The sequence below is a fragment of the Molossus molossus genome, unplaced genomic scaffold, assembly GCF_014108415.1.
Source record: "Molossus molossus isolate mMolMol1 unplaced genomic scaffold, mMolMol1.p scaffold_m16_p_4, whole genome shotgun sequence".
NCBI lineage: Eukaryota > Metazoa > Chordata > Mammalia > Chiroptera > Molossidae > Molossus > Molossus molossus.
In genome coordinates this window covers 46,333,873-46,356,519 of record NW_023425377.1, presented here as the reverse complement: position 1 = coordinate 46,356,519, position 22,647 = coordinate 46,333,873, and the positions used below count along the sequence as shown (strand labels likewise).

The 22,647-nt window shown below is 45.3% G+C and overlaps 1 protein-coding gene across 6 annotated transcripts in view; it reads right to left on the bottom strand.

Moving 5' to 3' along the window:
• Positions 1–291: 291 nt before the first annotated feature.
• The window catches only part of SMURF1 (SMAD specific E3 ubiquitin protein ligase 1), a 149,176-nt gene continuing 126,820 nt past the window's right edge, over positions 292–22,647 (bottom strand). For 3 of the 6 annotated variants that reach the window (XM_036281779.1, XM_036281781.1, XM_036281782.1), the window contains 12 exons: positions 21,658–21,899; positions 20,825–20,909; positions 19,119–19,265; positions 17,820–18,018; positions 15,983–16,086; positions 12,257–12,371; positions 10,926–11,104; positions 9,151–9,288; positions 8,250–8,370; positions 7,022–7,223; positions 5,187–5,271; positions 292–3,558 (listed from right to left, as the gene is read on the bottom strand). In XM_036281779.1, coding sequence (XP_036137672.1) covers positions 3,459–3,558; positions 5,187–5,271; positions 7,022–7,223; positions 8,250–8,370; positions 9,151–9,288; positions 10,926–11,104; positions 12,257–12,371; positions 15,983–16,086; positions 17,820–18,018; positions 19,119–19,265; positions 20,825–20,909; positions 21,658–21,899 — 1,717 coding nt within the window. In that variant the 3' untranslated portion in view covers positions 292–3,458. Of the gene's footprint in view, positions 3,559–5,186; positions 5,272–7,021; positions 7,224–8,249; positions 8,371–9,150; positions 9,289–10,925; positions 11,105–12,256; positions 12,372–15,982; positions 16,087–17,819; positions 18,019–19,118; positions 19,266–20,176; positions 20,255–20,824; positions 20,910–21,657; positions 21,900–22,647 lie in introns of all 6 variants that reach the window. The other 3 variants (XM_036281785.1, XM_036281780.1, XM_036281783.1) reach the window with 3 other exon arrangements.

The following is a 22,647-nucleotide window of genomic DNA, read 5'->3' as shown; positions in this document are numbered from 1 at the left end:
GTACCTCGGCTGTGATTCATCCCCAGCCCTGGCTGGGGCCGTGCGGGAGGCAACCACTTGTGTCCCTCTCACGTCGATGTTTTTCTCTCTCCACACGTTTGCTTGAGGGCACTTTCCCTCACCGCCTTGCAGCAGTTGGTTTCTTGCGATTCTGTCCGTAGGTTAGTCTTTCCCCTTAGAGGGCCCTGGCCAGTATTCCTGACCACTGACTTCCTTTTTGTGGGACTGTCAATAAATTGGAATCTCATTTTACAGCAAAATAACAGACGCCAAACATGTAAAGTCGTGAGTTTATTGCATATGTAACAAAATGAACCTGACCTCCCGGGTCCAGCCTCTGTACAGTCGCTGTTTGTTTTGTGTTTCCAGCTGGTTCCATAACCACATTAAATAGAACTAGTATTTCTTTAAATACTTTTGATTCTGACATAAAACAACATTAGTGTACAACTTTCACAAAATAAATCAGCAATAAAAACAGTGGGAAGAATAACAAGGATAGCAGCAATACTTAAAAACAAGACATTACAAAATAAATTAAAAAATACATTATAAAGTGGTTGAGAAACAAAAATAAACAAATTTTAAAAATTCATACTATGTTCCGGGAAGGCTGCCGTGCAGCACTCGCCTGACTGCAGATGGGGTGGGGCGGGCGTGTTCTCTGCACGCGGCTCCTCCCACAACTCTGGTTTGAGGACCCCCTGGCTTGAACACAGACCGTTTGGCTGAGCAGGCCCAAGGGCACAACTCCACCAGCCGGGCGGATTCTCCCTTCAGAAGTCAAGAGAGCCCGAGTAACGGTCCCCACATGCAGCCCCTTTGCCTTTCCTCCCTAAAGCGCTGGCAGAGCGGTGGTTTGCTACATCCCTGAGGGTCGGCTGCTGACCGCTGGTGAGGGCAAGCCTGAAGGTCGGGGCCCTGAAGCATCTGGGCAGAGGCTTGAGGACAGGGTTGTCATCTGGGATCACTGAGAAGGGGAACAAAAGAGTGTGCGTGTGTGGCTGGGGTTCTTGCAGACCCAGAGTGTAGTCACTGGGAGCTTTGACCAATTGCTTGCTACATTAATCTTTGGGGTGGTTCACAAGGCCCGAACAACTGTCATGTTTAAGGTTCTAGAAGTGCAACGCCACTGACAGATTGGCCTGCTTGGCAAGAACAAACGCGCTCTGAGTTCTGCTCTTTCAGGCTGCTTGGTGACACTCGCAGCTGATGAGGGTGTCACGACCCAGTGTTAAATGAAAAAGCAGAGACCCAGACCTTATGAAAGGGTAACTCATGTGTCCCAAGCAGCTCCCGGAGGAGCCAGGACATGGCTCTGGATCTCGCTGAGGTGACACCTGACACGAGAGCAGCACAGGGCTGGCAGGTGCAGACTCGAAGGGTCACTCCAGGCTCCTCACAGCAGAAAAGTGGTTTATAAAGGCGTCAAATACAACATCCCTGCTTCCAAGTCTTTTCAACCACTAGGCCCTCCTTTCCTCCCTAAGCAGTGCAGATTTTGGCCACCACATGACAGACTGCGCGTGCGTGTGTCTTGTGTCACCCTACTTCAGTTCTGATGTCCTCTCCTCCTCCTGAGGTGCAGGTGCACGTGGAGAGGAGGTCTACCTGGTGGGAGATCAGTATTTTTCATTTCCTCTTTCTTCCAGAATATTATGAGAGATGACTGGATGGAATCATTGGGGAGCTTCTAGAATGCCCTCAGAAAGCATGATGAGACACAGGATAAACCGCACTGGGACAAAACAGAACTCTTGAACACGAAGCCCACAGTTTGGCCGGGACTTTGTGACTGGACTGTTACCCTTCTGCAGCAAATCACACGTGACATCCCTTCTGTCTGAGCCCCAGTACGTAGCCAAGTGGCGAGGCTCTCTCGAGGTTCCGGGAATCCACAGCTGGTGGTTGTGCCCACAAACTGGACAAACTTCTGTTAAGGGGGAGGGTCCCTCTCCTAAGAGGTCTGAGTGCCCCTGCCTCTGACTGCCTCTGGGCATGGAAAGGAGACGCAGCAGGAAGCAGAAGTGTGCAGGCCTCCACCCTAGTCTACAGGCATCAGTGACAAACAGCAGCAAAACAGCTGGCCACAAGCTCCTTCCAAACCCATCTCAGACCCACAGCTGGATCCCAGTGACTAACTCAGAAGCTTCAACAGCCAATTTTAACAGTGAAATGTCTCGCTAAAGAATGACCCTGCACTTGCCTCTAAACAAAAACAACAAAAAACGAGACTAGAAAATCTGTTGCTGCCGCCATTTTTCACTGAAGTTCAGCTACCTGGAATCAAGCCACTTGTTAAAATACTGTTCAAACTTTTGTGCAAATTGGAAAATGGTGTGAGCATCTGAAAGCCTCGGCTTGCTTTGACCTGCCTCATCCTATGAAGACAGCAGGGCAAGTAAATCAAGCAGCACTTGTCAATGTCACCATCTGACGGGGAAATGGGCCAATGGGTCAGGGTGGAATTGTCCCTCCGCTGTCAGGTTTACAGCCACACCCTGCTTTTGTAAAATAGTAACTTGGGGTGGAGTTCAGTCACTGAGGTTTTCCATTCCCCCCTCTTCCTTTTAAGCTAGTTTGCACTAAACCAGCAGCTATAATAACAGAATTCTGTTTTATTAGTTTAGCTGTTAGCAATTTCCACATAATAGTTTGTTAGTATTTGAGTGACTCAGCTGACACTGTTCTGCAAACAGGTGGTGCAGGAGCCAGAGCTGGGGGCTCCATTAAGGGGTATTTTCACTGGAAAAATATTTCAAACTGGACAGATACTGTGGCAAAAGGAACTCTTCAACGGAAAGACCACATTTCTCTATGCAAAACAAAATTTCAACCAAGACGCCCTGAAAAGAAACGCCCTGGGCCTCCAGCTGCCCTCGTCCCTTCTCCTTTCCAAAGGGCTGCGCGCTTTGTCCCTAAGCTTCCTGCTGTGGCAGAATTCCAGCAAGCACGCATCATACAGTAACTGTTAAGGGAGAAATCAATCGTGACCCAGAGCAGGCTGCGAGGATGTGAAATTTGGAATTTGAGCTGCTGACCTGGAAAAGGCGCCTACAGACTGTTTTCGACAGAATAGGTAGTGTAGCCACCAGTCACAAACCCACAGTGAGCAAGCTCAGCCCATGACTGCAGGGTGATCCACAGGGCAGTGAGCCTGGCACCATGTGTTACAACTGGAGCAGAATATCCTGTGTGACCGAAGCCAATCTAAACCTGGCTGCATTTTATTGGATGGGTGATGGAAGGGGTGGGAGTACTGTCAAAAAGGAGGAAAAGAGCCACCAACCAAAGTCCCCCGCCCTCCTTACTCCCCCAGCACAAAGGAGGGGAGACACCCTTTCCCTCAGGGTATCTAGAATCCCAGGGCCTCAGCCTGCTTCGCAGGACTCGTGCAGAAAGCGATAGGCTTTTGGTTTGGTGGTCGTGAGCTAGAATCTGTTGCCTTTGGTTGCTCTTCACTCCACAGCAAACCCACAGGTCTCCTCCACCGCTATCAGCAGCTTCTCATAGAGCTTTTCATAAGACTCATACGGTGGAATGTCAATCCGGTTAAAGCTGGAATAGAACAAAAGAGAGAGAGTCAGTGCTGGGCCCAGTGTGGTCCTAGGACCTGCCTCCAGGAAGAAGACAGGCAGGAGCAGAGCACTTGGGCCGTGCGGCCGTGCGTGGGCGCGTGTGTGCACCGTAGCAGGTACGGGTGACCAGACGGGGAGAGCCTCTCATCCCTAGTTCTGGGAGTGGGGGGGACAGGTGAGTGGACACTTCCCCTTTGTACTTTTCTGTTTCTAATGTAAAGGTTTTAAAATCAACACACAGCAAAATAAATCTTAGATCTTTAAAACTAAAATAAAACCAATTTACTCTTCATGGGGCTACTAGGACAAAGCTCTCAACTTATTGTTTGCTATTTATCTTTGGGAGAAATGACGCAGTACCAGGAATACTATCTTTGCAGAGCATAATCCAGACAGGCTGCAGTCAAGTAAGTCCCACTAGCAATTTGCTGCATGTCTGTCTGTTCCTCTGTGACTTGATCTGAGACCAAAATGGGGCAGTCCGGAAAATTCCCTGAAAAACTAATAAAATGTCAAATCTCTGATAGATAAAATGGAACTTACATTTCTGACACAATATTTCCATAAGAAAATTCATTTCCAATGTTTGTGCAAAAATAAAAAACAAAAAAGAGGCCTTCTAAGAAACTATAACAAATTAAAAATTACAAAATTGTGAACCAGAGGACACTGAGTGGCCTATTGAATTACTAAGGGATATGCAACTAAGGATGGTTTTTGTTAAGAGTCAGGTGAAGTGGTGCTGTAGCCTTTTCCCGGGAGTTTTAGCACCAGAGATTTTTTACACCATTTTACTCTGAGCACTGAACTGTTGAAACACAGAGCATCCCAGGGAGGGGCGCAGCCTCCTCGCGTGCACATGGCGCCATTGCTGCAACTCCCCGCTGGGGCTCTGCGTCCTGTCCTGGGCACAGCCACAGGCTCACAGCCGTCCGCACATGTGGGAGTCCCCGTCAGCATATCAAGTGACCTGCCCAAAGTCACACAGTAATTGTCAAGCCAGATCTGAACCCACATCCTCCAGTTCCCAGTCAGGAACCTTCCAGTACATAACGATACGTCGACAACACGTGGGACTGGTTCTCCTGACCTAGAGGTGACTGTAGTTTTTATTTTAACGGTAAAGGAAACAGCGCACCACAAATACTATTTAAGCCAAGGACGTATCTTCTAATAGGTGCATCTGTCGCAGGCAGAGCTCTGAGAGGGGGAAACAGGGCCCCAGGAATGTCAGATAAAGGGAAGACCAGTAACTCCAACTTAAAGACTGTAATTCTCTCTACTGACAGGTACACACGTGCACACATACACACACACATGCAGCAAGACCCAGGGAAGTATAGACAGGAGCCTGTCGGAATGGTCGCCAACATCAATCATATCTTATGACAAAATGGGTTCATGGAAGGACTTCTGATGACCCTTGGATGTGACAGGCTGCCAATGCTTGTCCCATCCGACACTGGTGCCACTGCCAGCTGTACCTGGGACTCTGCGTAAGTGAAACGTTGGGTGCTCCACATGAGAAACAGGGTGAAAGTCATGTGGACGAGCGCACACTGAGGACACAGGCTCCCGGGACGGTGACTGCACAGCGCTTGTCCTTACCAGGTGTGGGCCTTCGGAAGGTTGTCTGTGTTTGCGTCGATCAGGTGGATGGTGAACAGCCGGGGCCCTGCGGCGCCTGTGGAACCTTACAGGACAATATTCTAGTTACTGCGCTTCAGGGGCTGAGCCCGGACCCCACTGCCGACGGCCACGTCAGCCCCACGCCCAGACGGTGTCCTGCCCAAAGGTCACGTAGTTCCCGCGGCAACTGCCTGGCCGTCAGGTGACTGACATCAGAGGTTTAGAAAATCATAGGTGTGGAGCAAAGACCGGTGAGAACCCTCCTATGTTCCAGTGGGAAGGGTAAAATCCTAAATCACCAGGGATTTTTTAAAAACAGAAATGTTAGCAAGCAGTCTCTGTGGGCAGAGGACAGCAGCGACGTGAGGAAAGTGGAGTACGCAGTCACGAGCCCTCTCTAGCAGAGGTGTGACGGAAAAGGAAAAGACAACCACCTTAGGATCAAAGCTCAAGGGAATGGAAGTAACTTCTCTCACAGAGAAGCCCTTAAAATAAGGAAAAGTCTACAGAGAATGTTTTATATATGAAATATATCTGCTGTCACTATTAATATGCAAAGTTCAATTTACTAAATTTTAATATATTCTTTACCTTACCTCTTCTGGCTAGCAGGGTTATCAAATGACAAAAATCTAACATTTTACAAATCACAGGGCCAGGGAGAAGCCTGTGAGGACTTTCCCCATTGGTCGTGGCTGACCACGAACCCTTCCAATCTCCTCATAAGGCATGAACTCTTCAGTGTCTACAGCCTTTCAACCCCCTAGCCCATGGCCACCCTAGACCTGGGTGAATCAGACCCAGTGAAAGAGAGCACGGGCACCTCACTGGACACTGGAGCTTGTCCGGCAGCCCACTTGTAAAGATCAGGACACTGAGGACCAGGAAGGACCTTGGAGTTAATGACCCACATGGTAGCAATAGACTCGGTCTGCTGATACTTAGGTCAGGCCTCTCTCTCCTCTTTCTCCAAGTAAGTCCATAGTACACTTTAAAAACACTGATTTTGCCCTGGACAGTGTTTCTCAGTGGTTAGAGTGTTGGCCTGTGCACCAAAGGGTAGTAGGTTCAATTTCCAGTCAGGGCACATACCTGGGTTGCAGGTTAGATCCCCAGCCCTGGTCAGGATGCAACCAACTGATGTGTCTCTCTCACATTGGTGTTTCTCTTTCTCCCTCACCCTCTCCCTTCCTCCCTCCTACCCTCTCTAAAATCAATAGAAAAAATATTCTTAGGTAATGATTAACAAAAAACAAATAAACAAAAAACACCTCTGATTTCTTTCCCCAAAACTATTGTTCTCTGTACCTTCCCTTTGTCAACTGATTCTGTAGGGGCAGGGGCAGCACCAGGCTGCTCTGGGCCCGCCCTTGCTCAGGTCTTTGCCAGCTCAGCCCTGAGCAGGCACTGACCACAAAGACTTGGGCCAACCCGGCGACGCCCACGTGCTGAGTCACTGGCTTGTAGAGACACAGGGAAGTGGGTGAGAGGAAGTTGGGCTTTGTTTACTGATAGCCTCTCCTACATCTGTACAGGTATTTTCTTTCAGCTTAGGAAAGGAGAGCAGAGCCTTGGGGACTGGGAGCTGGCCGAGATAATGGCAACCAAGAGACTATCATCGCTTATGTCTGTATGGCCCAGAAGTGAGTGCCCCTCCGCTAGGTGAACTCCACCATTACTGCTGGCCATTTGTTAGAAAGCACGTAGGTCACATCACTTTCCAGTAGACGTTCCAGGAAGCCAACCCCACCACACTCCAGCTCTTCCTACATGTCCAATGTCAACACATCCAGCCCCGCCTCCATGCCAGTCACCTTGCAAAGCCTTGAAGCCTTGGAGCGGGACGCGAGTGGATCCCGTCACAAACTGCAGGAGCCTGGCTCTCCTCTCCTCGTCGAAGGTCTCCACCGCCTGCCAGAACCACCGGACGACATTGCTGTCAGCCACACAGTGCTTCAGCCGAGTGTTGGACTTCCAGTCGTTCAGGTCGATTTTGTCCAGGCCGCCTATTATTAACTGTGAAGAGGTTAGGGGCCAGTTATTTCTAAAAGGTATAATCAACGTCATGACATGCCCCCCATGTTCCCAGTATAGAAAAGGAGTTAAAAACATGGTTCCCAGAGCAAAGAAGCAGTTATATCCAAATAAACTAGACACATAGTTAGATAAGAATAAAGATAAACCAACAGTACGCCTGGAGCACCGTGCCCGTGCCTTTCCGCACGTCCGGCTACTGCCAGGACGTCTCCTTGCAGCCCAGGTGAGCATGCGGTTTGCACTGACAGGTGAGCAGTGACGTGGGAGAGCCGCCGGCAACGCTGCACAGAGCTGAGTGCAAAATGGGCCCCGTCACAGGCACCCTGCAGGACAATGATATGAGGAGTTTCAAGTCTGAAGAGAAGGGACTAAAGCAAGGGTCATGTGTGGTTTCTGCAGTTTGCTTACAAATCCCTTCCAGAGCTGCCCCGCTGATGGACACGCTCTCGGCTCACGAGCCCTTGCGTCTCACTGATGACAGACACTGAGGATAATTTTAAAGGCTTGAGCTATTTGGCACCAAACAGAGATGGATAAGAGACGAATGCTTTGCTGTATCCAAGTACATAAAGTATGATTAGAGAAGACAGTAAATTATGTTCTGAATCTAATAATAGCAAATAAAAATAGGAAGTTGACATTGTGGGAGAAGTTGGCTATAAATGAGATAATTTCCTCGGTCTGTGGTGTCTGCTCAGGAGGGAGTGAGGGACTCTCCACTGCTACAGATCCTGAAAACATAATAAACCTCAAAACACCTTGACCAAGGTCCCCAGAATGGTCCAGATTCACTGCCACCAAGTTGACACCTGGCCTTGTCATAATGGCTCAGACGTCCTCTACTCCTCTCTCACTCTGGCCCTGTTGCCCTCTGGGAGCCCCGACAGCTCCTGGGCCTGCTGGGAGTTAGTTGCCAGCCCGGCTCGGCAGCCAGGGTGTAAACCACAGACACTGATTGCATTTGAGCCCTTTAACCCTGACTGACTCAGCAAGTGAAGCGCATACCTCTAGTTCCTTCTGGTCAAAAGGCTTCAATAAGTGTTGAGGAATGAGTTCGTTAAACCCTTTCTGAAGAGCTAAGAACTGGGCTTCGATTCCTCTCATAAATCTCCAATTTACATATAACCTGGAAGAAAAATTCACAAGTTAGAAGCAATACCAATGGTTCATGAAAAAACATTTTCCCCAGTTAGTAGGTTCTCACATCTGCTGAATCTAATGCCTTGCTTGCCCAGCCTCCTGAAACCCACCAGACAGTAGCACCTAACCTAAGTTACAGGTTAAAATAAACCACACAGCCCTAATATATTCTGATTCATTGCTAGAAATAGCAGTAGGATTTAATCTGATCTATTCCAGCAACTGCCACAATGTAAAAGTACATTTGAAAATAAAGTACAGGACATGCGAGAACTACACACGAGTTGGACAGACTGAGATGTCACACTGAGATGCCGTGTTTCTACACTGCCACTGTAGGTGACCAGTTATTTATTTGCCTTGATTAAGAGGTAGGAGAACAGACTACACTAGAGGAGACTTCTTGGAGACTGATCTCAGGGACAGCTGGGCTTCCTCCTCTCTCTTGTGCTCTGGTGCCTCCCCACACAGACCTGGGCAGTCGCCTGAAGTCCTTCCCCTACTGGGCTTTGGGGTCATTATTCTCCCTTCACCAGGTCAGCCCTGGTCACATCAGGACTCCCCCACACAGAGCTCCTACTGCTGAACCCAGCGTTTTGGGAAGTCTCTTCTATAACGCGATGCTGATCACAGTGCTAGAAGGGACTGGTAAACCTCACACAGCAAGGAGCCTCCACAAGCCAGACGTGAATCTAGCCAGGCCCACGACAGTCCCTGGCATCGGGGTGTCCCCACCTATGACCACCAAGTTTCCTCAGAACATTACCGAACATATTCTTTCTTGTTATCCTCTGTAACAGGAACATTTCTGCCATTCGGTTTCAGTTCATGCTGAAGAATCCTCCCAAAAGCATTGTGCTCCACACAGAAAGTATGGTCCAGCACAGGGGTGATATCATTCTCTCTGTCAAAGTCAGGACAGAGACGGATGTCAGTTAGAACTTTGCTACCACGCAGCAGTGAATAAACATTAAATGGAACAATCTGGTAGAGAGAGAACACGTTTACTAAGTGCCAGACCCAGAGGGGAGCACCCAGGCGAGGGCTAGAAGGCGTGGGCACTAGAAGGACCCAGGAGACCACAGCTCCAGTTCCAGATATGTCCTTGACTTTCGGTTTTCTCATTTATAGGGGGTGACAGTACTTCTATCAGCCTATGATTTTATGAGATACCTGGTTGCTTTGTAAACTGAGTCTATGAGCAGGAAGAAGGGAGTCATAAAGAGGTAACTGTAACTGAGTCAAAGGGAAATCCACCTGCAGGAAGCCACACCAAGAAAACACCATTCCTCCTTTTTAAGTTCATCAGTTCGAAGCAGCACTAGAAAGTTAAAACGGGCTCCTTAATCTGCCATATTTCTTGAAACGAAGGGAAAGATTTCCTACAGGATGAAGCCCTAATCCCTGCAGACTATTCATTTCAAGTTGGGACGTGTAAATGAGGCCAACTAGACTCAGGGTACAATTGAGAGGCCTGACTCCCATCAAACCATGAGCTTGTCCTCCCCTTGCTGAGCCTGGGCCTGTCTGGTATTCCTGTGAAGCTGGCTTGGAGGACACCTATGGTTCACCATCTAACTGTGCCTGTTGCTTTTAAGAGAGTGTTTAGGGTAATTCTAAAACAAGGCGACTAAATGTTAATTTTGTTTGGATACTTTATCAAAGTATTTGATACAGGACATCTGTAATACTTTCAACAATAAAGATACATTTTTAAAACGTATTTGACACACGATACTTTGATACTAATTTTGTCTTTGATACTTTCCCTCTAGAGATTAACTGGTGACAATTTAGAGTGTCAAAAACCAACCATCCTGGGTAGCTCAGCTGGTTGGAATGTCATCCCAATAGGCCAAGGTTGCAGGTTCAATCCCCAGTCAGGGCACATACAAAAATCAACCAATGAATGCATAAATAAGTGGAACAACAATCAATGTTTCTCTCTCTCCCTCTCTCTCTCTAAAAGCATTCAATAAACAATAAAAACCCCAAACCAACCAACCACCAGGCCTAGGGATTAACATTTGTTATCATATGTTAATAATTCAGGGGAATAACAAAAGAAACTAGTCCACAAAGAGAAACTGGCTAAAGATCATGAGGAAAACAAGCCAATTAAGTGTTTTATGTTAAATCTACTTCTAAATTTCTTTTCTTTCTTTCTTTTTTAAATCCTCGCCGGAGGACATGCTTAGAAAGAAGGGGAGAGAGAGAGAGAGAGAGAAACATCAAATGTCAATGTGAGAGAGAAATCGATTGGCTGCCTTCCATAGGCTCCCTGACCGTGAATCAGACCAACAACCTTTTGTGCACAGGATGAAGCTCAAACAGTTAAGCCACTCCGACAGATAACTTTTATATATCTCATAAAACAATAGTTTCTTTATTTCTCTTCTCCAATTTCACACCCGTCTCCAACACACACTCACACACACACACACACACACACACACACACAAAACAAATGTGTTTGGTGTACATTAAGACAGGTGGGTGTATATGAATATTCAATTAACTAAGCAGTGAGTTAATACTTACAGAATCCACACTAAGCTCTTATGTAGTTCTGGGTCCACCGATTCCAAATCAGAGAGCTGGATGGGTTTCCCCAATAGCTGCTTATAGAAGGGAACTGTGAAACCCCCATTTATGTAGTGTCCATGGAACACAGCCAGACCCATGATCCGACCCACAAAATGGAAATAAGACAAATGGTCCTGTAGGGGGCACCAGAGAACATAAATTGGTTTAAAAAACAGTCAAGGTGATAATCTTTTGATTTCTCCAGCTTCTTAGGAGAACTGTTTCATAGGCAACCAGCACTACGTCAGTTAAAGGTTGTGCTCATGACCAAATAAAAGGCTGCTTAGTAAGTAAAAACCGAGAGCATCTGAACATTTTATTTGCCCTTAGTTCAAACACATTTTCCTCAGAATTGCTACATAATTTGTGGGACCCAGTGCAGGATGAAAATGCAGAACCCCTTATTAAAAAGTATTAAGACCTCCAACATGGCAACAGCACAGATGCAAGCCAAGCATGGGTCCTTCTGTGAGCAGGACCCTGTGCACTGTATAGGTCAGGAGCCACACTTCTCCTTTCCATTGAACTAAAGAAATAAAGAGCAAAGGGCAACTCCTCTTCTTCCTCTGCCACCCCTCCCCCAGTCCCACAAGAAAGAAGAAAAGAAATCCAAGGGGGAAAAACGAAAAGGAACATAGAGCAAAATAAGTATGAACAACCCAAGTAAAAGAACCATTTTCAAACAGAGCTGTCTGGTTTTTAACTAAAAAGGAAACCCCACGTTTCTGCTTTCAGATTGGAATTTCGACAAGATAATTGGGTCAAAACTTAGTTTCCATGTTAGTAAAGGTTCAGTCACATCTGACCACCTGCAGAATGGAGCAGGTCCATGACTTTGCATCAGGGGCCGTGACTGCAGAACACAGCCTCGCAGAGTCCGACCTTGGTTGGTCCCTCACTCTTCTCTAAAATAAGCATACTAGTGGCTAAAAAGGCCAATTATAGAATATTCCAATTTTGGCTGGGAGGAGGACAGACTTCGTAACCACTTCTCAGAATGATACCGTCCATCCGTGTGGTCATCGTACCAGTTTCCTCAAATGGCAATAAAGTCTGAGCATGTGAGCAGCTCGATGTCCCTCTTGCTGCCCCCTCCCCGAAAACAGCATACCCAATGATCCCAGTCACTAGAAATATAGGATTGAAACCATCCATCTTACTCCAACTCTTACTCTTTCAATGCTTTATCAGACCTTGAGTAAGTCTACAGTGAAAACCCAAAATTGAGATGAAAACTGAAAATCCATTAAAAAAAATTCCCCACTTATTTACTCATTAATACTTACAGGGTTGATGGACGAATCTGGGTTGATTTGCAACATGTAAATATTGTCCGTAGAATATTGAAAGAGTCCATAATATGGATTCAGCATTTCATGACACAATAAATAAAGCCACTCCCTGGGAACAACAGCAACAACAGTTAAAACCAGAACATTTTCTATGTGCTAAGATTTCTAGTTTTAGATCATAGCAAAAGGACTGAATCACTAGAGGCCAAAACTGGTACACATATCTGACTGTGAGAAGGTGATTTGTACAGATTGGAAAAATAAGCCCGAAGAAGTAGAAGTTGCTCCGGTAGCATCTAAATTGTGAAGATGAGAGGCTCTCCTCCCTCCTGACTCCGCAAGACAGGGCCAATGTTACATGTCCTCACAGAACATGGGCTCTCCTCTGTAGCGTCTACCTGACTTGAGGTTTTATATTTACTTGTGTACTTTGACTAGTGTGTGTGCCTCATCATACTGAGAACTCCTTTGCACAGGGAGTGCAGGAGGTGAAGGGGGCAGAGAACATGTTACTGTGCTCACAGTTGTATCCTAGTACCTAGAACATGGTAGAGGCTCCATATTTAACAATTAATGAACATATACAATTATTACAGGTTATACAAAGTATAGGGGGATTCTCCTTTAAGAAGATTTAATCACATAATAGATACATTATTTAATTCTATCACTTTATATTTTATCATAATGGAATTCAATGAATAAGTATGCTATGGTGATTTTGAAAACAAGATAAGAAAATGTTGAAGTACTGGAAGAAAAGTTGAGGAACTCTCTCAGAGGTAGGGGAGAAAAGCAAAGATGGAAAATAAAAGACAAAAGATGACAGACATAAAGGATCAATCTAGGGAATCCCAAAATTGGGTCACAGGTGTTTCAGAAAGACCAAAGCAAGGAAATGGTGGTGGTGGGGATTATCAAATAGTAAAATTTATTCATTTGGCAGATATTTATGGAGATGAGCACTTTCCCTGTGTCAGGCACTCTTCTCGGAACTGGGGATTCAGCCCTGAGCAAGGCCACGTTCCCGAGCACAGGCAGTGTGTCTGCTGGAGACGCAGACGGGAGGGAGAACGCTCACACAGCACAACATGCCTGGTGGTTCCGAGGGCCTGGTGGGGAAGGCCTCTGAGGGGTGACCTGAGTGAGCTGATGGAACAAGCTGTGTCATCTTGGGGATGAGTTCCAGGCAGAGGAAACACCGAAGGTGACGGCCCCAGGCCTTGACACACACACCTCTTGTGTACCAGGGACGGCAAGAGTGGGCGCTAAGGGAGAGGAACAGTGAGGCTGCGGGCAAAGCAGTGTGGGCTGGGCTGACAGGGCTCAGGGTGAGAACCTAAGGGTCAGTCAGGTGGGATGGGAAGCCTTTGGGGGGCTCAGAAACAGAGGAGAGTGGTTAGAAAGATCGTACTGACTGCAGCGGTATAAATGGCCAGCTGAGATAAGTGAGACAAGAGTGAAGCCACTAAGCAGCCAAGAGCCAGCCCGGGGGGTGGAGTGGGGGAGGCTGAGACAGGAGGGAGGTGGTGGTGAGGGAGATGCAGGGGGCGAGACTCTCTTCTGAGGGACCAGGACGGATTGGTGCTGGGAGGTGAGTGAAGTCCTTGGAGAGTTAAGGATGACTCCACAATCTGAGCCAGAGGAACTGAGTGGGGAACCAGAGGTGGGAAAGACCAGCGAGGAGCTGTATGAGAGAAAGTCTGAAATTTTGGACTGTTAAGTCTAAGATGCTTTAAAAATATTCAAGGAGAGACAAGAGGTAGTTGGGTAAACAAGTGTGAGGCTGAGGGGAGCAAAGTGAGCAGAAGGGATAGATCTGAGCATCATCACCTTGTAGACAGTAGGGTTCACAGGGGGGCACTCACTGCAGGACTAAGCTGGGAGACACGCCAATGTTCAGAGGTGAGGAAGAGAAGGAAGCGACAGGAAGGGGACTGGAGTGAGCCAGAGGGAAAATCAGGAGGGTGATGTCCAGGAAGTGAGGACTGTGGACAGACTAGGTGAGATAGAGACTGAGGTGGCCATCAGTGGGCTTGGTGGGAGGTAGCTCACAGTCAACTTGACACAAAGGGCTTCAAAGGGTAGAAAGATCCATGTGGAAAAGATTCAAGAGAAAGCAAGGAACGTGGAAGCAGAGATGGGAATACCATACCACTCTTTTAGGGGTTTTGTTATAAAGAGAACAGAACAACAGGGCTGTAATTGGGAGTTAAGCATTCTTGAACACACTTTTGTTTGTCCTGGAATTTCTAATTGCTTTTCTTTTTACTTTGCTTTGTCCTTACTGACTCCTTAAAGCTTAGACAGGAAGGAAGGGAACATAGTGTCCAGGGAAGGTTTTGGGGCATGTTTTTTTCTTTTAAGAAGGGAGTTGTAGCACATATGTATGTGGATGAGATCGAGCCAACAGAAAAGGACATTTTGAAGAAATGAGATGTGTAATAACAGTGGAAGCAAAGGGCCTGGGATCCATTGTGCTGGGGGTTGCTCTCATACAGGAACATGCAGGGGCCTTTCAGGGCCACAGCAGGAAAGGGTGAGCCTTTGGGGGTGGATCTTGGCAGATGGGATGTTTGTGTTGAGGAAAGACTCTTCAGATTGCCTCTGTTTCCTCAGTTAGATAAGAAGCAAAGTCAGCAGCTACGAGGGAGGCTGGGTGGAAGGGAGGAGTGAGGAGAGAACTGAAACCTCCTCGAGAGAAAAGCCAGCAGGGTGGCATTACTCAGAGGTGTACTTTTGCCAGACAAGTACCGCAAACGGAAAGAGGCGTGATTATGATGGTGGATTATAAGTAAGGAAGAATTGAGGACAGGAGAAAGTGAAAAACAGAAAAAAGGTGGTAGAATGTATGGGTGATAAGTGGTCCTGGATGGGGTCAAGCAGCTTCTGGTGGAGAAGTGACTTTGGTGATACTGGATGCTGGAAGGGTAGCACAGCAATACTTTCAAAGTTCTGAATAAAAATTATTTTCTTCCTAGAAGTCTATAAAATGTCAAACCATGAGTCAAACTGTAAATTAAAAGACATTTTTTCAGCCCTGACCGGTTTGGCTCAGCGGTTAGAGCGTTGGCCTGCAGACCAGAGTCCTGGGTTTGGTTCCCACTAAGGGCACGTACCTCGGTTACAGTTTGTCCCTGACCCCAGTTGGGGTTGTGTGAGACGCAACCAGTCGATGTGGCTCTATCGCATTGATGTTTCTCTCTGTCTTTCTCTCTCCCTCCTTCCCACTCTATCTGATAATAAGTAGGAAAAAAAAAAGTAAATTAATGCCTGGCCATAGCTCAGTGGTTAAGCATCTACCCATGCACTAAGAGGTCGCTGATCTGATTCCCAGTCAGGGCACATGCCCACATTGTGGGCCCGATCCCCAATGGAGGGCACGCAGGAGACAGCTGATCAGTGCTCTTATCAGTGTCTCCATCTCTCTCTCCCCCTCCCTTCTTCTCAGTCTAAAATCAATAAAGATAATAATATTTTTTTAAAAAAGTAAATTAATGGCAAAGATAATGTACACATTGGTAAGTTCCAGCAAGATGCTAGTGTTCATATGCTCTTAGGAATTCTTATTCTAAGAAAGCTCACTGAAGGCAACATTTGAAGTACCAACTATTCCAAGACAAGCACCAGAAAGTGGCAAACAACTTCTTTCTGTAAACATTTTATTACAGTGATGCTGAAGCCCATGTAGCGGAAAGGGTGAATAAATTAGCACCTCACCTTGCTACTCCACCATAATCCAAACCTTCTTCTCCACGAAATTTTACCATTAGTCGCTTTTTCAAGTCTTTTGGTCGCATCTTCATTATCTGGCGATAAGACTCCTATATATAAAAATTTCAGTTTTAGAAGAACTTTTCTTAAAGTAATAAAAAGATGAAAGGTTACGGATAATGGAGCCCGATTCAAAATAAACAACCATTCAAATCCGAGGTCTATCTGGTTCCTATTCAGAATTTTTATACAGGGTGGGGCAAAAGTAGGTTTCCAATTGTTCATATGAAAAATAATGCAATAATTAATAAATAATAATATAAGAATAAACTGTGTTTTGTGTACTCATAACTGTAAACCTACTTTTGCCCCACTATGTATTCATCAACTTTTCTCCCACTATGTCTAGCTTAGAAACTACAACAAAACAAACATGTACTATGTAATACTGTATCTAAAGGAAACATTTATTTTCAGCACAATCACTAATGACTTCAGAACAAACGTCCTCATTAGAATTAATTTTCTCTACACAAATTAATTTCAGGGTGTCCTATAAACACTTTATATGTGTCTATGTGTGTGTGTGTGTATATATATATTTTAATCCTCACCAGGAATCAAACTGGCCACCTTTTGGTGCCTGGGACACTCACTCAATCACTGAGCCACTGGCCAGGCTACATATTTTAACTAAAATGAAGACATCACTAGGGAGTCTGAATATTAAAAGAATTCTGAGCCTGTTTTTATATCTGAAACTTATCCAAAACAGAAAACACGTGGTCAGCCCAATATTCCCTCAGATTGTGCATTTTGAGTAGAACTAGCTAATGTTTGTAGATATTTTCAAGTGATAAGGCACTTAAAAATCTTTTCATGCTTTAAATTGAATGTAATTCAAACTCTGCCATCCCAAGAGGGAAAGAGGAGGCTGAGTGGAAATGATCTGGCAGCAAAATGTCAATAATTTGGCTACCATTTGAGACTGCTCGATGGGCAAGACTGAGCATGCTGGCTGACCCACTTGTCCAACACCAGCTGTGCACAAGGACTACTATGGCTCTGGGTACGTCCTCAGTGCCCTTTGCTTGAAGAGGCCCTGGGCTCCCTCAGGGGCTGTAGCCCAGTGAGAATCTGCTCAGTTCTTACCCACGTTCATTTGGTCATGCCTGCCAATGGTTCCACAAAGGAAGGCAGGTTATGAACCAAACACAGCTGAGATTTTACCTTATGATCATGCTCCCTGAGAAAAGGGCCCTGTCTACAAGAGGGTCCTGCCTGTGTGGGGACCCTGACCCCACAGAGGGCTGTACAAGGGGCAGAGTCCTTCCCAGGAACCATGTGATCTTCCTACTTCCAGAAGAGACAACAAGGTGGCCATTTGGCCACTAAGAGTCTCTGAGGAGGCAGTGCCATTAGATCGAATTTCGTGAGGCCACAGCAGAAGGAATAGCTGGTTATGAGCCAAGTGAAGATCACAGGGTTATAAATCTACGTAATGTAGATACAGGGATTTGCAGTATTTAGTTCTACTTTCTATGTACATCTCTAGGTTTTCACCCTAGAAATCATCTGGGTTTTTAAGCTTTTACCACAGGAGTGAATACAGTTCCCTCTGTACACGGCACTGGTCCTGATGCACCCTCCATTTCACATTCACAGAGTAACAAACTCAACATCTGAAGTACCAAACAGAAAGACTTGCTCACTGAAGTGCAGAAATGGCTGATAGAGCAGCTCCCTTAGAGCACCCCCTTAAAACAAAGGTTACTCAGGAGGTGATTCTTCAGGCTGAGTCACCTTACTTGTTCATTAACATGAACTTCAAACCTTCAGGTACCTCAAATATTTCTTCTCTCGAAACTTCAATGCGGCAATGACCAGCTTGGGGTTGCTGAAGTGAGAGCTCATGTCTGAGGACCTTCAGTTTCTGAACTAAATCTCTTTCGTATCTCTGGGCGGGAAGTTCCTCATCTTCCACGGAGCCCTCGCTGGGCAATGGCAGCGGCTGGCTGGGCTCCTTTAGTTGGCACTGGTGACTTGAGAAGAACAGAAGCATCAAATCACTCCAAAAGCAGTGGCCAAGGGAGCTGCTAGCAATGCTCCCCCTGCACCCCCCACCCTACAAGAGACCGGAAGAGAGTTTGTTATACAGAACTTCAACTAGACATTTTTTTCCTCTGGTGACATGGATATGTAAAGACTGCTGGTGGCCATCATTAGCCCAACTCTAGGTCTAGGATTCAATAAAGGAGCTACCCCACTTCCAAGCAACAGCTTAGCTTATACATTATCACTGCTATAAATAAAAACAGTAATTGCTATCATGTATCTAGTATGTATAGAGACTGACCAGCGCACTGTTAGAAATGCCTTGGCCACTAGAACTAAATGGAGTGTATGGGAACAGTTAACAACAGATTACAGTGGAGGGAGCAATATGCACAGGGGCAAACCATGCAAGTGAAATCAAATAGTAACCAATCCTCATTTTCAGAACCAACAGACTGTTAAACCCACTCATTAAAAGCAAACTTCCAGTAAAATACAAGAACTAGGCCTGGCAGAGGGGCAAGGTGGCACTTCTCTCGCTCAAGTTCACTACTAATACCAGTTGTCAGTGAGAAGAGCCACGGGGGCTCTTACGTTCCGAGGACACAACACACCTGGAACACAGTGTGAGAGCCAAGGTGATTCCCAAGTCTAAGTTATCCAGGGTGACAGACACAGGAAGGGGCTCCAGTAAGTGGCATTATTGACTGTGGCAGTCCTTCTAGACTGTGATGAGTGGGCACTAAGGGAAGAGCTAATTTTACTGCTCCTTACTTAAGAGCCATGCATTTCATCACAGTGCTACCTGTGGAAGCCTCATCAATGAACCTGCCTAATACTGCCATCTCGGTAAATTTAATTTTGGCTGTAGGCAAGAAAAGGTGGCAACAGCAACAAAATATGGTTTCAGTGCTGTTCATAGCTAACTTGAGAGTTTAAAACATGCAATTGTCCACCCAATATTTATCATATTTTGCTTACTCATATTCTCCACTAACAAACAATGCAGTATCTAAGTTAAGAAAAATATTAGAAAACATCAAATGATAAATGTAAGAAGTCAACAAAGATTGTGTAAAAGTCTTACTTCATGATGTGGTGTAACCTTGGGTCTGTAAACTGGGTTGTTCGGTTATTATGATCTACAAAGTATATTCTTCCAGAAACTGTGCTTCTGACTTCCCAACCTGGTGGCAGTGGTCCAAGTTCATCACAATTCACACTGTTAAGGTCTCTACCAAAATGGAAGATACAGAGAGGTTTGTCCACCTGAGTACGGAGGCATAAAACCAAAACTACAGCAAAAGGAACCACAGGAGTCCCTTCTCAATGCGGCCACGTACCAGTTCTGCTAAGAGGGACAGTCATGGTGCTACTTACGCCAAACTCTTGCTGAATCCAGGCTCTGTGCTGCGAGTGGCAGCAAAACCCAACTGATAACAATAAAACTTTCAGAGCCTATAACCACATGAAGGAACATGGTCTACGCAGGGAACATCATTTCTTACTCAAAGAGGGTCAAATAGTAGAAAGTATCTGAATGCTTCTGGAAAACTATCTGAACTCACAAGTTAAATGAAATGTTCAAGGTCAGAAAGGTTGCTTCATCAAAAAGCCCCCAGACAATACAAGTTTTTTTGAAGCTGATGGGATATATTACCATGCATTTGAAATCTCACAATTCTAAACAGCTGCACTGGGAAGAGGTGTTCTCATTTTTGGGTTGGTATTGTTAGTAACTGTTTATAATTCAACCTCTTGATGAATTATTTCAATGTAATCCACAGTCATATGGGAGCACAGCATTACTGACCAAGATGCTTTTCTAATTAGCACAAAAGCCTGGCATTTCTTATAGTGGGTACTGAAGAGACACCTCATCCATTTGCAGGTGATATTTCCATTCTGATTATAGATACTGAATCATAAATTTAACACAGACTTGGAAAATCAAAGACAGGAAGCTTATTCTCAGATGAGACAAATTATGAATAAAAAGGAAATGAGCATTACTAAAAAATGTTATTAGGTAGTAATGCTATTCTAAAACAAACAAACAAAATGTTTAAAAAAGCGAAGCAAAGCAAAGCAAAGAAAAAAAGAAATATAACTCTGTTATGGGGTAGGGGTGGGGATCTCTCTGACCTGGGCTCAGATGTATGGCCTTGTAGAAGGAATTCGTATAGTAAAGCTTCATCTCCCCCAGGAATGGTCCCAAAGGGACTGAGGCAATAGGGACAGTAAAGTAGAAGAGAGAAAGGGTAATAGAGTCTTTATAGTTCCTTTTAATGCTTTGTTATGGAAAATTTTAAGCATATAAAAAGTAGAGAAACCATAATGAATAGCCAACTTCAACAATTATCAAGAGATTGTCAACCTATTTCAGATATCCCCTATATTCACTTCCCCACCCTAATTATTTGAAGCAAGTCCCAGACATCATATCATTTTATCCATTAATATTTTTAGTTTACAATGAGAACACATCTTGAAGGGTTTATTGGCTTTCCAAGTCAGAGCACGTTTGATTTAATCTAGAGGTGAGGGCATGTTTTGGTTATGTGACCTGATTTCCAGATCCAGGCTTGTTTTCTACAGGACCCTTGGTTCTAGTAGCTGCTGCTTTACCAGGTGGAGCTGGGACACTCACCTGGAGAGAATGAGTCCAAGACCTCAGGGCAGGTCCCCTCTGAGCTGCCACTCCTCCAAGTTCACATCTTTTAACCTAAAGGGCTCTCTCATCCACCAGCAACTGCCGGAAAACCGACTTTGGTGGGAATTTTGGAAACCTACCTTGGGATTCGGGGGTCGTGCCATGTGCTAACGCCAGTCTGTGTGTGCAAAAAGTAAACTTGCCCCTGCACTGTTGTTCTTTGTTCTGTACAAGAAATCGGGGGATACAATTAGTTAAATTCAATTGCAAGGAGAGTTTTCAACCAGTCCTTTAAGCAGAGACTAAGCTTCTTTTCAACACAGTTTAAAATCACCCAGAAAAGGAATTATAAGAGCGGTGATTTATGTCTGCCAGACTTCCTCACATCAGAAGCCCTATGTAGACATTCGAGCCTATCTTCCTCGCTCCGGTTCACACCCGAAGAGGCTGTGCTCTCTTTACTTAGAGTCCTGGAGGAGTCGCTTTGTGTGTATCCACCACCTCAGGGCTGAGCTGACCTTAGCTCTCTTCCCTCCATTGCTCTTACTTCTGGCCTGAGGTACCAAATCTAAATCACATCCCTCCTTTATTAGGTTCTCCCCTTTCGGTAGTCAAATAATCCCTTCTTTCAATCTTATCCCCTACTGTCCTTTCCACATTCAAATCACAGAGCACTACAAATACCCTCATCTAGCCTGCACACCATCCTGATTTTCTTGGATATTTATTTGCCTTATATTTTCACACAATTGCTAAACTGGGAGATGGTACAATGCGGACAACTTTGTGATGAGCAAGATTTGTCACCATCCTTTTCCATTTACTCGTCTTTATACTGACACAACCACTGTAGAGCACAGCTCTGCAAGCATCAGCAGTTAAGGCATGTACAAGTTACTGAAACGGTTTAACAAATTCAAGTTCTCTGAAACATTGTAGATAATGCTCATGACAGTGGGGTGAATTCCCTCACCGTAGCCTTCGGGCAGTTCTGGTGACTGGTGGCCATGTGGTCGGTTCTGAGGTGTCTGGAGGGACCCTCGGATCTCGGGGTTTCGAAGTCGTTGTGTCTGAAGTCTTTGATCTTGACCTGGGGATTCCCCAAACCTGCAGTTCCCTCCACCAGCAGCCGCACCGGTACTATCTGTGTAAGGGGCAGGTTCCTCCATGAAGCAGCTGAGTGGCCTTCCAGGCCCTGAGTCTTCATATACAGTTCTGAAAGGGGGCAGGGCACAGCACGCATGAGCACACTGGCTGAGGACAAGGACCTGAAAACTCAATGCGTTGCTCTCACATCCATTTATTTTGCTTTTCTTGAACAATATATAATGTCCCAAGTGCTTAGTTTCATAAAATTAATCCTGTCCTATTTAAATAAAGACTTTTGTAGAAACAAGTGGCTAAAGGGAGCCATATGCATAGTGCCACCAAAGCCACCTGCGGGATTTTATCCTCGGGTAAAGCTGAATGTTTGGAAAAACCAACCATGGACTATAAGGAGTTCATGAAATGAGATTTGATTTTTCTTGATTTAAAGTCAAATCCAATTACTCCATTTTCCTCTATAATAAAACTTCTGGTTACATAAAATAATGCAATGACTTTAAGTATTCTTTAACATAAATCTTCATCCCCCCTGAGCAATTCTGAAGATAATTTACCAATAGGCTATTTTCCCTTAGAAGAAAGTACTTTTAAAAAACATTTTACATTGAAAAATTTTAAATATATTCACAAATTGGGAGACTCATCTCCCAGGCTCATCATTCTGCTACAGTAACGGCTGTCTCACAGCTACTCTTCCAAGTCCTCCTCTCCTCTGGATTATTCTGAAACCAATCCCAACAACTTTACATTTCATCCTTAAATATTTCAGCATATACCTCTAGAAAAAAAGACTTTTTCCATTATGTCTAAAAATGTACATTATTTTTAAAATACCATCAAATACCAGCCAGTGTTC